Consider the following 12180-nt stretch of genomic DNA (forward strand, 5'->3'; position numbering starts at 1 on the left):
TTATTTGGGGAATAAAGCATGTCACTGCTCACCACTGAGTTACATCCTGCCGGGGTTTCACAACGTATAAAAAGTAATCCACCTGGTCTGGGTCGGAATTAAAGCGGGGAGGACATTTGCATCGAAACACCAATAATGTTCTTTATAAATTTAAGCGATGGTCAGAACGGCGCGCTCCCTCTTCCTCCTTTTCTTCTTCTTCTCCTCCAGTTGGCCTGTGGCATCAGCGAAGAACATCACATCCTCTTTGCTCTCGATCTCCCGCTGGAGGAACTGGAGGGCGGCGCTGTTAAAGCCCAGCACATCCTGAAGCAACAGAATTAGAAAATCAAGCATGTTGCAGAGAAAATAACGACTGGTTTTGGTGCTAATCAAAACCAATCGACTTGCTCTCTATGCAGACGATATGTTGAATTATATTTTAGTTGTAAAATCGTAATCTGCCTCCGACTTCAAGGTTATGAGATATAAGGTTCTTTTTTTGAGTTAGAAAAGATGAAAACTATAAATTCAGACTTCAGTGACTGATTTTAAATTCCGGAAACTGGTCATTACCCACTAAAAAACAAATTCCTCCTGGAGGGCCTGTTATAGTTTGACTTTTTTAGACATAAAGGTTGGGAGCGTAACACCTTTGTGTCGTTAAAGGCACGACGTTTGTTGATTAAGTTCAATCTAAATTATTCACAATTACATGCTAAAATAGTCTGTATAATGTCTGTTGCTGCACTTGATATAAAGATGTACAATAAATACAAGTAAAAGCCTGGGCTGTGTTCACCTTTCATGTCTTACAATTTTAACAAAATATCTTAAAGTTAAAAAATCAAAGGTAGTTTTATAAAACAGGAAGAGAAAAAAATCTGTAGCTTTAAAGCCACAAGATGCAGATGATGACTTACTCTGATTTGGCAGACTTTGGAGAGCGTGTTGGTCTTCAGCTCGTCGATGACGGACACCAACATCTGGTTACTGGTGATCTGACCGAAATGGATCCTGAAAGCAAACAATCAACTGAAGCTGCAATTGCAATTAAAATGAAAATTCAGAAATATCCATTTAAAAATGTGGAACATAGCAATATTGGGGTAATACGTCGGGTTTGCTTGAACAAATATAAAGAGATTTTGTCTTCGTCTATATTTTTTAAAGTGCATTTCAAAGAATCACATTTGAAACAACAAGATTCAAAATAACTTCCTCAATTTCACAAAGAGTTCAATTAAAAAAAGTTAAGTTGAAAGACCATGTCTTGGGAACTTTTTTGTATTATTTTGTTTTGTTGCTTTGTTAGCGTACTGTCTTTGGATGCCTAAAAATAAATAAACTATTAAAGAAAAACCTAAAGGCCTTCAGAAAGCCTGTTGAGCTGTAATGAAGAAAGAGATTCCAAGGATGTCTCTGAGATCGAGGCAAAGATGTCTATGTGTAGATAAAGTTAGCAATTACAACAAAACTAATTACGCCACACGTGAAATAATCGATTGTAAATTGACACATTCACTCGGCTCGGTCTTACTTGAGGAGGAAAAACAGGCAGCGGCAGACGAGCTCCACCTCCAGGCCCTGCTGGATGTAGGTGTTGAAAAGCTTCAGCAACTCAGGGACGTAAGAAAACGGCAGCACCAGCAGAGAAACCTCCAGCTCACTGGTGATCACCACAGAAGACAAAAATCATTATAGTAAAAGGAAAAAATATAGAAAAAAGAGGGAGGAATAGTTCTGTTCAATTATTTATTTATTTTTTACCTGGATCTGACTTTTCTTATTACATCTAAAACGTAGCGGGACGGCTGCCAGAGGAAAGAGCGAAATATCCAAGGTCACTGTCTGCATAAAAGAATTGTTTTTCCTTCTGCATTTAGAAATTCGCTTACAGTAACGTTTCCAAAGGCGACGAGGATGGGGTTGGCTTCAGGAGGAGGCAGCTGAAAAACGAGCCGATCAGCCGATTTTAGTGTCAGTCGTAACTCATGTGTGAGCATCTGAGGAAACAAGTTCTCACCTCTTTCCCAGCCTTCTCACAGAAATACTTGTGCTCCTCCGACTTCCTGGCTTCTTCTCGGTAAAGCTCCAGAGCCTCCATGATTCGCTCAGCCTGCAGGCAAGTGATCCATGGTTACCGTCCCCGTTTGGCCTTGGAGGCGCTAACGGAGCAGAAGGCGACTTACAGCTTTCACCGTCTCGATGCTCTTCTTCCCAGCTGGTGCCGCCTCGCCCTCCGTCTCTCCTGGTACCTGCAGGCGGAGCGGTGTTAGTCCACGGATCGCTGCCCTCAAACAGCGACAAACTGCCTTTTTTTATGAAGCCTGACTTGAGAGAAAATCGGTGCTACGGCCCTGATTATCTTTCTGTAAATTACACTGAACACCAGGAAAAGAGAAACTGTTTTATTTAAAGTGAATATTAAATGAACTGAAACCGGATTTTCAGCTGCTTAAGCTGAAACCAGGGTTTCAAGTTAATCTAAAGTTGATTTATCTCATTGTTTGGATTTATTGATTGTTGTTTCAAGGAAAGGGCTAATTTTCTCATAAAAAGCTGATGCTGCTCTGTCATGCAGCACTTTGGCTGAGTCAGCGCTACTCAGTCGATAACTTAAGGAGCTTGTTGAGAGTTTATATTTCAAAAAAAACCGCGTAACATGAATTTGTTTCCAATACTGGACTCTGTTTGGACCGTTTGTCTTTCCCACTCTGGTAAGACCCCGCCATCTTTATTACTTATCAACTGGCTCCACTTAAGGATGACCATTGGCGCCCTCTTCTGGATGGCAGCCAAACTACAGGTACAAAGAACAGGTCTAAGTTGGGTAATGAACTGGAACTAGTTTTAAACTATTAGTACTCAATTAATTGTAAGTCAACTATTAGCATCCCTTGCTATAATGTTACTTTAGCTAAGGTGAGATGGAAAAAAAAAACATATTCAAGTCAAGAAACTTAAAAACGGTGGCGCTCACCACAGGTGCGTCTCCTTTGGCCATGCTCTCTTCAAATTCAGCTTCTCTCTCCTGTAAACACAAACGGAGCGTAAACACAGACGCAGAGACGCTGACTGCTGGCCAGGCGCTCCCAGCTCACCATCTCCCGCTCCTCCTGCAGAATGATGGGCTCCCTGGTCCGCTCCCACAGACGCAGGGACTTGTCGTGAGACGCCGACACCAGGTGATCTCCGTTGGGGCTGATGGCCAGACACCAGACCTCCCGATGGTGACCCTGAAACCCAAACGGAGCGGGTCAGAGTTGGGGCTGTAGGCGGAGCCGCCGCTTCAGAGGACAGGCTTACCTCCAGGGTCTGAATGAGCTCGAACTTGTCAGCGTCCCACTGCTTGATCTTCTTGTCCTTCCCGGCGGTGAAGAACAAATGAGTCTTGGGGACGAACTGGAGAAACATGACGCTGGGGAGAGCAGAGAGGACACGGGGATGAGCAAATCTCTGAAACCTGCAACGCTTCGATTAAAGACGGGACAAAAAATCGAGACGCGAAGAGCGCGGTGAGGAGAAAGAGCGCGGCGCTGTTCCAGCGAACTTATGCTTGGTTTCTTACGGCGCGTGTCGGTCCGTACCTGTCGTCATGAGCGAACAAAGATCTGTGGCAGTCGCCGAAATCCAAACCCCAGATCTTTACGTTCCTGTCTGCAGAGCCAGTGGCGATCAGAGCGCTATCCTAGTTAAAGAAAGCAGAGTCAAGAGTCCGGCAGCGAGAGCAGGAACAGGTCAAACCGGAGAAAAGGTTAGTAATGTTCTTGCGCTAAAAGCCCTTTGATGATTGGCTAAGAGTTTGCCAGAATTTTCACCACCTGCAGTGATTTGGGATTCTAAGTTTGATTTCCTCTGGATTTTAACTTAACATCTGGTTGTTGTTGTTTTCTTTCCTTGCTGTGTGTCTGGCGCCACCCTCTGACCGAGGTTAACCCTGGGGCAACAAGCACTCAACCAATTAACTGGATGATAAATTGATCATTTCCACCCAGATTATTCATATTTCTGAAGGGTAATTTGGTTTATAGTCTTCATAATCCATTTTATTTATGGTTCTGGTTGTGTGTGTTCTCCATTTCTGTTTTATTTCTTGTTTTTCTTTGCGTTATATTTTGGATATTTAGTATTTGTCGTAGTTCCATTGGTCAGTGTTCATGAAACACAAAAGCTTTGATTTTTATGACAGGATGTGTTGTTTCATGATGGAGAGGAGAGAAGAGTCATCAGGGAGCAGGTGTGGGTGGTTTAAAGAGTCCGGTCTTTCTGAAGAAAGACCGGACTCTAAGTCCTCAAAGACCAATAAACTCAAGTTTATTGGTCTTTGAGGAGGTGCACTTGTTTTATCGATTATTGCCATTATTGATATATTACCTGAAAATGGTTTCATCACAATATTATCTCCATAAACAAAAAGACAAAGAAACAATAAAACCAGATTGCTTTCACATTCACAGCCGGAGTCACTCACATGTGTGATGTCCAAACAAAGGACAGGCAGCTTGTGTCCATACAGAGACAAGAAGAACTGAAACCGAAACAAGGACAACAGGCCGTCTGGTTGGTTAACACGATTGTCGAATCGAATGCTGGTTGATGGGATCTCTTATGGATACAAGAGATCTACCTTCAGGGTGTCCGTGTAGAAGACCTTGACGGTGCAGTCCAATAAAGAGACGGCCAGCAGTCTGTGATCAGGAGAAAGCTTCACACACAGAACGTCTTCATCCAGCTGCAGCGTGCGAGTGTGTTTCACCGTCAGACGCCTGGCAAAGAGTGACAGGAAAATCGCAGCCTTTCAAAATCGCATCAGCCAGAAAAACTGCAACCGGTGCAAAAAGCCTGCTGATCACAAAATATCTTCTCTGGTTATCTTTAATTCCGTTACTTTATTTATTCTTTGTTCTGACACGTTTTTTCTTCTCTTTCTGGGTGGGAAAGAGAGCCTTTAATAAACAAGGAATACAAGGAAAACATGCTAATAATAATAATAACAATTATTATTATATTAATATGATAATAATTTATAATAATAATTATTATTATATTTATAATAATAATAATAATAAGATCAATCCAAGATTAAAAGTCAAAAAACGATCCTAACCTAGGATCTGTTCTGTGTTTTGTCTTTGTCTTCAATGTATCCATTTTAATTTGTACAGCTTTATTTTATTGTTTGTTCTTGTATCTAAGTGGTTATTATGTAGGTCAATACCTGTTTGCTAGTCTGCAATGTTTGGTTTTTATGCACCGATTTATATATTTTTTAAAAAGAACCTAATCTGCTAATTCCACGTTTGGCCGAACCCAATTAATTTTTCTGGACCAAAAAATAAAATGTAAAAAAAAAATGGCAACAATAGAATAACTATTAGTAATTGAGGATGTGCAGAAAATGACCTGGTGAAGTGGATCCTTAAAAAAAATTTAAAAAACAAACAAAAACATTTGAGACCCTTAAATTGTTTTGTGCAAAGTGTATTGATGGTATCTTGTTGTTCAACATGGAACTCACTTCTGGTCCGTTCCTTTGTCTTTGACGAGCTCAAACTCCCAGAACTTTACCGTCTTATCAGCACTTCCAGAGATAATTCCCCTCTGCGAGACACACGGAAAAACCAAACCACAGTAAGTTACTATCAATTAATCCGGACTCGTACGGTGGAGCCCGTCCCAGAATTCTCGCGGTGGTCCGGTTTACCTGATCCGGTGCCAGGCACAGTGACCACACAGCTCCACTGTGGGCGTCCACAGTTTCCAGAAGGCTTCCTGAGGCCAGGTCAAAGATCAGCAGCTTCCCATTCTGACGTGAGAAGAAGAGAATCGCAGAGTTGAAGGAAAGGGACAAACTTTGGGGACGCCTTGACGCTGGACACGACCCACATGGAGTTCAAATACCTTCGATCCCAGGATTATCTGTCTGTCTCCGGGCACAAAGAGGGAGCAGAGCGCGTATTCACACGCCATGGTGCGAATCACCTGCAGCGTTGACCTGAGACACGCACAAGAACCTCCGGTTTAGGGCAGAAACCGTTAATCAAACTAATCGTGACTAATCAATTAGTTGAATGATTGTCAACTAATCGATTGATCACTTGGTTATACAGACTCAGAAAAGTCAATTTGCTAAAAAACAACTCTTTTACTGTATTTAAAATGTATTAATGGTGCATCCCTCACATTAAAAAAAGGTAGGGATGCACGGTAAATCGTCAATACCATTGGTATTGACGATATTAGTCATTTTTTAGCATATTCAATAAACCAATCTGGGCCGATATGAACAACTGACATTTTGTTCATCTTGTTGCCAATGTTTCTTATCAGATTAATCAATATTCTGCGATTAATCAATGTAACTTTAAAAAAAAAAGATTAATGATCATTCTGACAATATATAACATTTTTTAAAAAGTTGGCAAGAAGTTGGCAATAATCAATTATGACAATTAATCGTTAATTATTTAGAAGACCGATTCATAGAGATCAGAACTAGTTCCCGGGTTTTGCTTTCCGGTCGGCGCCGTCACCTGTTCCAGACTTTGACCGTGTCTCCGGAGGCCGACAGGACGGCCAGGTTGTCGGAGCTGAAGGCCAGCGTGCGAACGTCGGTGCGGTGCCCGCCCAGCGTGAGTCGGGCCGTCTTATTAGCCGCCGGGTTCTTGTCGGCGGTCTTCAGGCTGTAGGTCTCAACGGTGTTGTTCTGAAGCAGCAGCGCCACCTTCAGCTCTCCGCCGGCACACGACAGGACGTCCACCCACCTGAGGGGAAAATACGAACATAACCGTAGCAATAAACGTGTAAATCCTGTCTAAACGTTGTGATCTCCTCTCTTTGTGTCTCACCTGATCTTTGCAGAAGCCTTGATGTTCGTCAGTCTAATGATCTCGTCCTTCAGCATTCTCTCCACCACCGGCTCTGCTGTCTGATCGCCTGCATCTCCCTGCGTTCTGCAGCAGGGGGCAGCAGCACACCAACAATCAGATTCTGATCTCAGACATCACATCCAAACTCACAGAAACTGACAGCAGCTTTAGGGCAAATAACAAGATGAAAGGTTGGTGAGAGTACAACAAAGTCCACAACTTTAATAATAAATCCTTTAACTACTTGTACATCAGTGTTATTTTGGTTAAACTGTATTATAGGAGGTAAGATAAAGCAGTAAAGTGTCTAGTTTTCCAATTATAAAATACCAAGCTCTGCATCTAAATCATCCTGTTGTTTTGATACAGGATGATTTATCTGCCCAGGACTGTGCGTCACATCAATGGGTTTGTCTGTGCAGAAATGTGTGAATTATCTCCTATGAAGTTGTCTGCGGATGTACCTCAGGGATCCATCCTCACATCCCTTCAGATTCCACTTGTGTGTTTTAAACGTAGCAATCACATTTGTACCTTGATACTGTAATTTATACACATTGTTGATGCTCACTGAAAAATTATTTGGGTTAGCTTGTATTTATTGTAAAAGTCTGGAACTCCTTTTTTTGGCCGGGCACTTATTAATTTAAATCTATCCATTATCTATATCTGCTTGTCCCTGAAGAGACAATGGAGAGCTGTAACCTAAACAATATCTTAGACGTAATGTTAAAGTCTAAAATTAATCCATCAGCATCATCTGAGTTCCAGTCTTCTGACGTTAAACTTCCACGTATTTATTGAGAGTTTTTGCTTTTTCCCCAAATACAAACTGGATGTCTGAAGTTAAACTGATGGTACAAACAGAAACATGTCTGATCTGAGCTCACTTGGCTGCTTTCTTCTTGGCTTTCTTCAGCTTCTTGTTCATTTTTCTCTGCACTTCCTCCTCAGACAGCACCATGAACACTTCCAGTACCGCGTCGTTTCCCTGGTCCAGAAGGGAGAGACGCATTGGTCATTGTTGACGCAGAAAATGTAGACCGGAAACACGCCAAGTGATGTCACAAGAAAGGGACGAAGCCAAGTGATGAAAGACAGGAAGATCAAAAAGAGAGGGAGGCTGGAAGGAAGGAAGGACAGAATGGAACAAAAAGTCTTTAAAAGAAGAAGGACAGAAGGAAGGATGGCAGTGAGGAAAGGCAGACGGGTTCAATGAAGAAGGGAAGTAAGAGACAGTGCAGGAAGGAATGAGATACGATCAAACGAAATGAGAAAGGAAAGAAGTAATGTCGGGGACACGTCTGCATGAAAACAGAAATCTTTTTCCATTCCTTTTTTCACTTTTCCAGATGGGGATAATATTGAAATCAAATAATATGATGTAAAAATTAAATGAAAGACATTCTTAACGTTTTTTTTAAAAGACATTGTTAAGAAGAGCGTAACATTTTATTAAAACCAGAGAAGAGAGGATTAATTTGTTAAAAAAGAAAGAACATGATGTGTCCATTCGGAGGAGAGCAGCAGCTTCCAGAGAATCCTTCACTCACGTGGCAGGCGATGACTCTGGCCTTGGAATCTGCTGTCAGCGACACGACCCGATCTCTGGCTTCTCTCAGGATGGAGCCGACCTTCTTACAGCTCAGGATGCGCTGACGAGGAGACCGGAGCAAGACGGCACAATTACAGGCACGCAAACAACAACAACAGCTTCCTGTGTTGAAGCCACGGGAACATTTAGGTATCTGACGTATAATGCCATCGGATGGACTCACTTTCACATATTTGACCAGTATCAAGTATTTTCACTTCCGATACCGATATCTGAGGCTTAGTGTTGGCCGATACCAATCCGATAAAGAAAAGCAGAGCTGCATTGACTTAAAACATTTTTCTCTCTTTCTTTTTTTTTACGCAGGCATAAATGTACTGAATTACACATTTATGTGATACCTGTGTATTGGTGCAGCTTCACAAACTGGATCAAACATCTCTCAATCAGAGAAATTATAACAATGCAATGTTGACTACCTTTGGTCAAACATGTAAAAAAAATCAAATGAATAAATAGTAATAATAATAAAAATAATAATAATAATAAAACATGAGATCAATCAAAGCACAACACGTAGAATTAGACTGAGTAGATCTGCCCTTGTGGTTCAGGTGCTTTGTGACCAATACCCAATCTAGACTTTTTTTCCAACATGTGGAGCGATGCAGATATTAATATTGGATCAGTGCACGTTTATTTTTCACATTAAGAAAAAAATTAGAGTGTAAATATGTGAATATTTCCTTCCTGTGTATTTGAGAAGGATTTCCTGGGACAAATGGACTAAATGTACCTCCTCCACGCTCTCCACCTCCTCCTCTTCTTTACCATCGTCATCCTCATCGTCTTCCAGCAGAGTTTTCCCCTTCTTCACTCTGGGCTCACCCTCAGCCTTTCCCTAAGCGGGACGTAAAGAGACGGAATGAGCGGATGAGAAACGAGGCTAATGAGCTGTCAAACAGCGCTCTGTCGGTTCTGGTTCGCTTATGAGTCGACGCAGGCCATGTCTGTGAAAGCAAATATGGCCTAAAACGTGGCATCTTCAAAGAGAAGACGGGTCCAAAACACGTCCCAGCTGCAGAGGCTCTGAGAAAAGATCCAGAGTGCTGTTTTTCCTCCTCAGCAGTCAACAGTGGAAGGCTGTGTTCATATCTGTTTCTAGGGATAAAACCTCACCTCCTCCAGGCGGCGGATGTCCCAGGCGCGGAGCTCGCTGTCGGCCGACCCCGTCAGCAGCCTGTTGTCGCAGTCCAACAGAACCATTCCCCACACCTGAGAGGAAGTCCACACCGTTACGCTCACTCAGTGTTCAGGGATAACACAACAGAGCCTCACCAACTAGATCCAGCTAGGATCGGTTAACGGTAATTGTTAATTCATGCCTTCAATCAGACGCTTACATAAATTTCTTGAGTATTTTGGCTGCATTGCCTAGTTTGACCCATTTGGGTCCAAGCCTTTAGTTCAGCTCTGATGTCTTATGATGACATTCTTCCCCTATGATGCCGTCTGCTTTCTGTAGCAAACACAACGACGCTGCTAACCCCAAACTTCACACTAAGGACTGCGCTCAGACTTGCCAGTTTCTTCTTTCCGCCACTGAAATGATCGTTAAGGCTAAATTTAAGTTCAGTGTTTTGTGTGTGCATTTCCAAAACACATTCAGTTTTTCTGCCGTTTTTGTAGTGACGGCTTCTTCCTCTCAGAGCGGCTTTTCAGCCTATGTCTGTACACCAGCAATTTCACTGTGGATAATCTCTCACCAGCTTCCGCTAATATCTTCTCAATGTATTTTAGGGCCAATTTGCACATTTCATACCACGGCATGATGGCGTGACATTCACACGTTATTCATGCTTAAACTATAACTCAAGACGTGAACACTGGGATCTTCATGCATCTGGAAATTGTTACCAAAGACGATCCAGATTCCTCTTTCTGATATTTGAGCTGCTTTTTCCTTCGTACTTCTCTGATGTCACACAATGGAAGCAGTGCGTTTAAGTTGTTGCCGCCATTGAAGTTGAATATTGTGAATTAATCTACCAGAAGCTAGAAGCTTTGGCAAAATGTTTACTTCCTACTTCGAAGAAAGTAACAGAAAAACCTCTCTGGGAAAAATGAACCGTCGACTAATTTCTGTTAACACAAACTTTTCTTGTCTCTCTTGTACAACGCAAGTTATATTAATGTTACTATAAGGTGAAATTTTTAAGATTAAATAGTGGATGCAGTAGAAAAAGCGCTCACCTCGTTGCGATGGCCCACCAAGGTCTTAAAGCAGTGCTGCGTGTCCAGGTCCCACCACTTCACAAAGCTGTCCTTGGAGCTGGATGGCAGCACAGGACACACAGAAACACAGTTTGACAAATACCGGCGCACTTATTGTGACAAACTCCTTATAAGACTTTTGATTTTATCGATAGAAATTGATGCATTTCAGTCAACGACGCTTTAGAAACTACTGCAGGGAAAACCTGCTGAGCCCGTGGTCAGTCATCCAGCAGGCTGCTGTGTTTTTGAGTTAAAAAATGTTGAAAATTGACAGAAATTTGAAAATAATACAATAATTATTTGTAAATGTGTTATTGTAAGACATTAACAAAACCCAAACAGCAACTTTAAGATCTTAGAAAAAAACAAACACAAAAAAAGGGAGAATAAGATTTTTTTTTTCTATTCTTTTCTAAAGAATCAATTTCTTTCAATATGGATTCAATTATTGATAACTGTAATTCTAACTGGACAAAGTCAATAAGACTTTTATACGTTTACAGAACAAACTCCAACAGTTGTTTAAGCTCAGATTGACCAATGGAAGACGTTTTGTTCCACCCGCAGCAGCAGCAGGAGCAGCAGCAGGAGCTAATGGCCGTTACCTTGAGACCAGGAGGTTCTTGTCTTTAAGGAACAAGGCCTGCGTGATGACGTCCTTATGTCCCCTCAGCCGATACAGTCCACACTCGTTGATGATGTCCCACACGATCACATCTGTGTCCTGAAGAGGCAAACAGGAAGCAGAGAGAAACGCTGCAACCAATCAGCGAGAACCAGAATTCGACCTGGCAGTGCAATTAAACGGTTGCTGTGACTTGAGAAAGTCTTCTTGGACGTCTTCGCATGTCGTCATGTTACAGCCACAGACCTTCCTGCGTTTCATTAGGGCTTCGTGGGACAGACCAACACAAAGTGCCTGGGAAATGGAAGTGTAACGATTCTGCTCTGAAAGTCGACTTCTGTGAACAGCATATCTAACATATTACCAAAGAAGGCCACACAAATTAAATAACAAAGTTACTGTTGTTCAACTGCAACATGCATTAACATTAAGGTCCTTTTAATAGGCCTGAACTAAAAATATGTCCAACTTAACCTTCCTTATGTATCTTTCTTTTGCCTTTTCTCTCCCTCTACTTTGTACAGTGGCTCTCTTCACAGGCAGGCGGTGGCAGTATTGGTTTTCCAAAAGAGTAAATTTTGACATTTCATGAGATTTACATTCATTTCAAGCTGATTATGATTATTACAGAGACTTCATCATTCGTTTCATTTTCTGTTTCTGTTGTTTTGTTTATTTATTTAGGATATTACAAATGTCTTCCAGTTCCAGCGTTAAATGTTCAACGCAAATTTAATGTTTATTGATCTTTCAGAACGTTTCCTTGCATTATTACACCATCATATCACCTGAAAATGGTCTCAAACAGCAATATTATTTATCCCAAGAACTTTTGGGACAATTCATCGTCCAGCAACATTTGCTAATGTGAC

At 41.7% G+C, this 12180-nt stretch overlaps 1 protein-coding gene across 1 annotated transcript in view; it reads right to left on the bottom strand.

The window, feature by feature from the left end:
- Positions 1 to 12180, bottom strand: part of LOC129379287 (WD repeat-containing protein 3-like) — a 15870-nt gene continuing 3690 nt past the window's right edge. Inside the window, 24 exon segments of the mRNA XM_055059985.1 lie at positions 1 to 306; positions 903 to 996; positions 1520 to 1648; positions 1750 to 1793; positions 1878 to 1928; positions 2006 to 2098; positions 2172 to 2237; positions 2963 to 3013; positions 3084 to 3218; positions 3289 to 3400; positions 3570 to 3670; positions 4454 to 4510; positions 4610 to 4748; positions 5501 to 5583; positions 5687 to 5788; positions 5884 to 5977; positions 6516 to 6746; positions 6831 to 6935; positions 7742 to 7842; positions 8405 to 8506; positions 9203 to 9307; positions 9586 to 9681; positions 10660 to 10738; positions 11289 to 11407. Of these exon segments, the coding sequence (XP_054915960.1) occupies positions 151 to 306; positions 903 to 996; positions 1520 to 1648; positions 1750 to 1793; positions 1878 to 1928; positions 2006 to 2098; positions 2172 to 2237; positions 2963 to 3013; positions 3084 to 3218; positions 3289 to 3400; positions 3570 to 3670; positions 4454 to 4510; positions 4610 to 4748; positions 5501 to 5583; positions 5687 to 5788; positions 5884 to 5977; positions 6516 to 6746; positions 6831 to 6935; positions 7742 to 7842; positions 8405 to 8506; positions 9203 to 9307; positions 9586 to 9681; positions 10660 to 10738; positions 11289 to 11407 (2445 nt within the window). The 3' untranslated portion in view covers positions 1 to 150.

This window comes from Poeciliopsis prolifica, unplaced genomic scaffold, assembly GCF_027474105.1.
Source record: "Poeciliopsis prolifica strain line A6 unplaced genomic scaffold, Auburn_PproV2 SCAFFOLD056, whole genome shotgun sequence".
NCBI classification, from domain to species: Eukaryota; Metazoa; Chordata; class Actinopteri; order Cyprinodontiformes; family Poeciliidae; genus Poeciliopsis; species Poeciliopsis prolifica.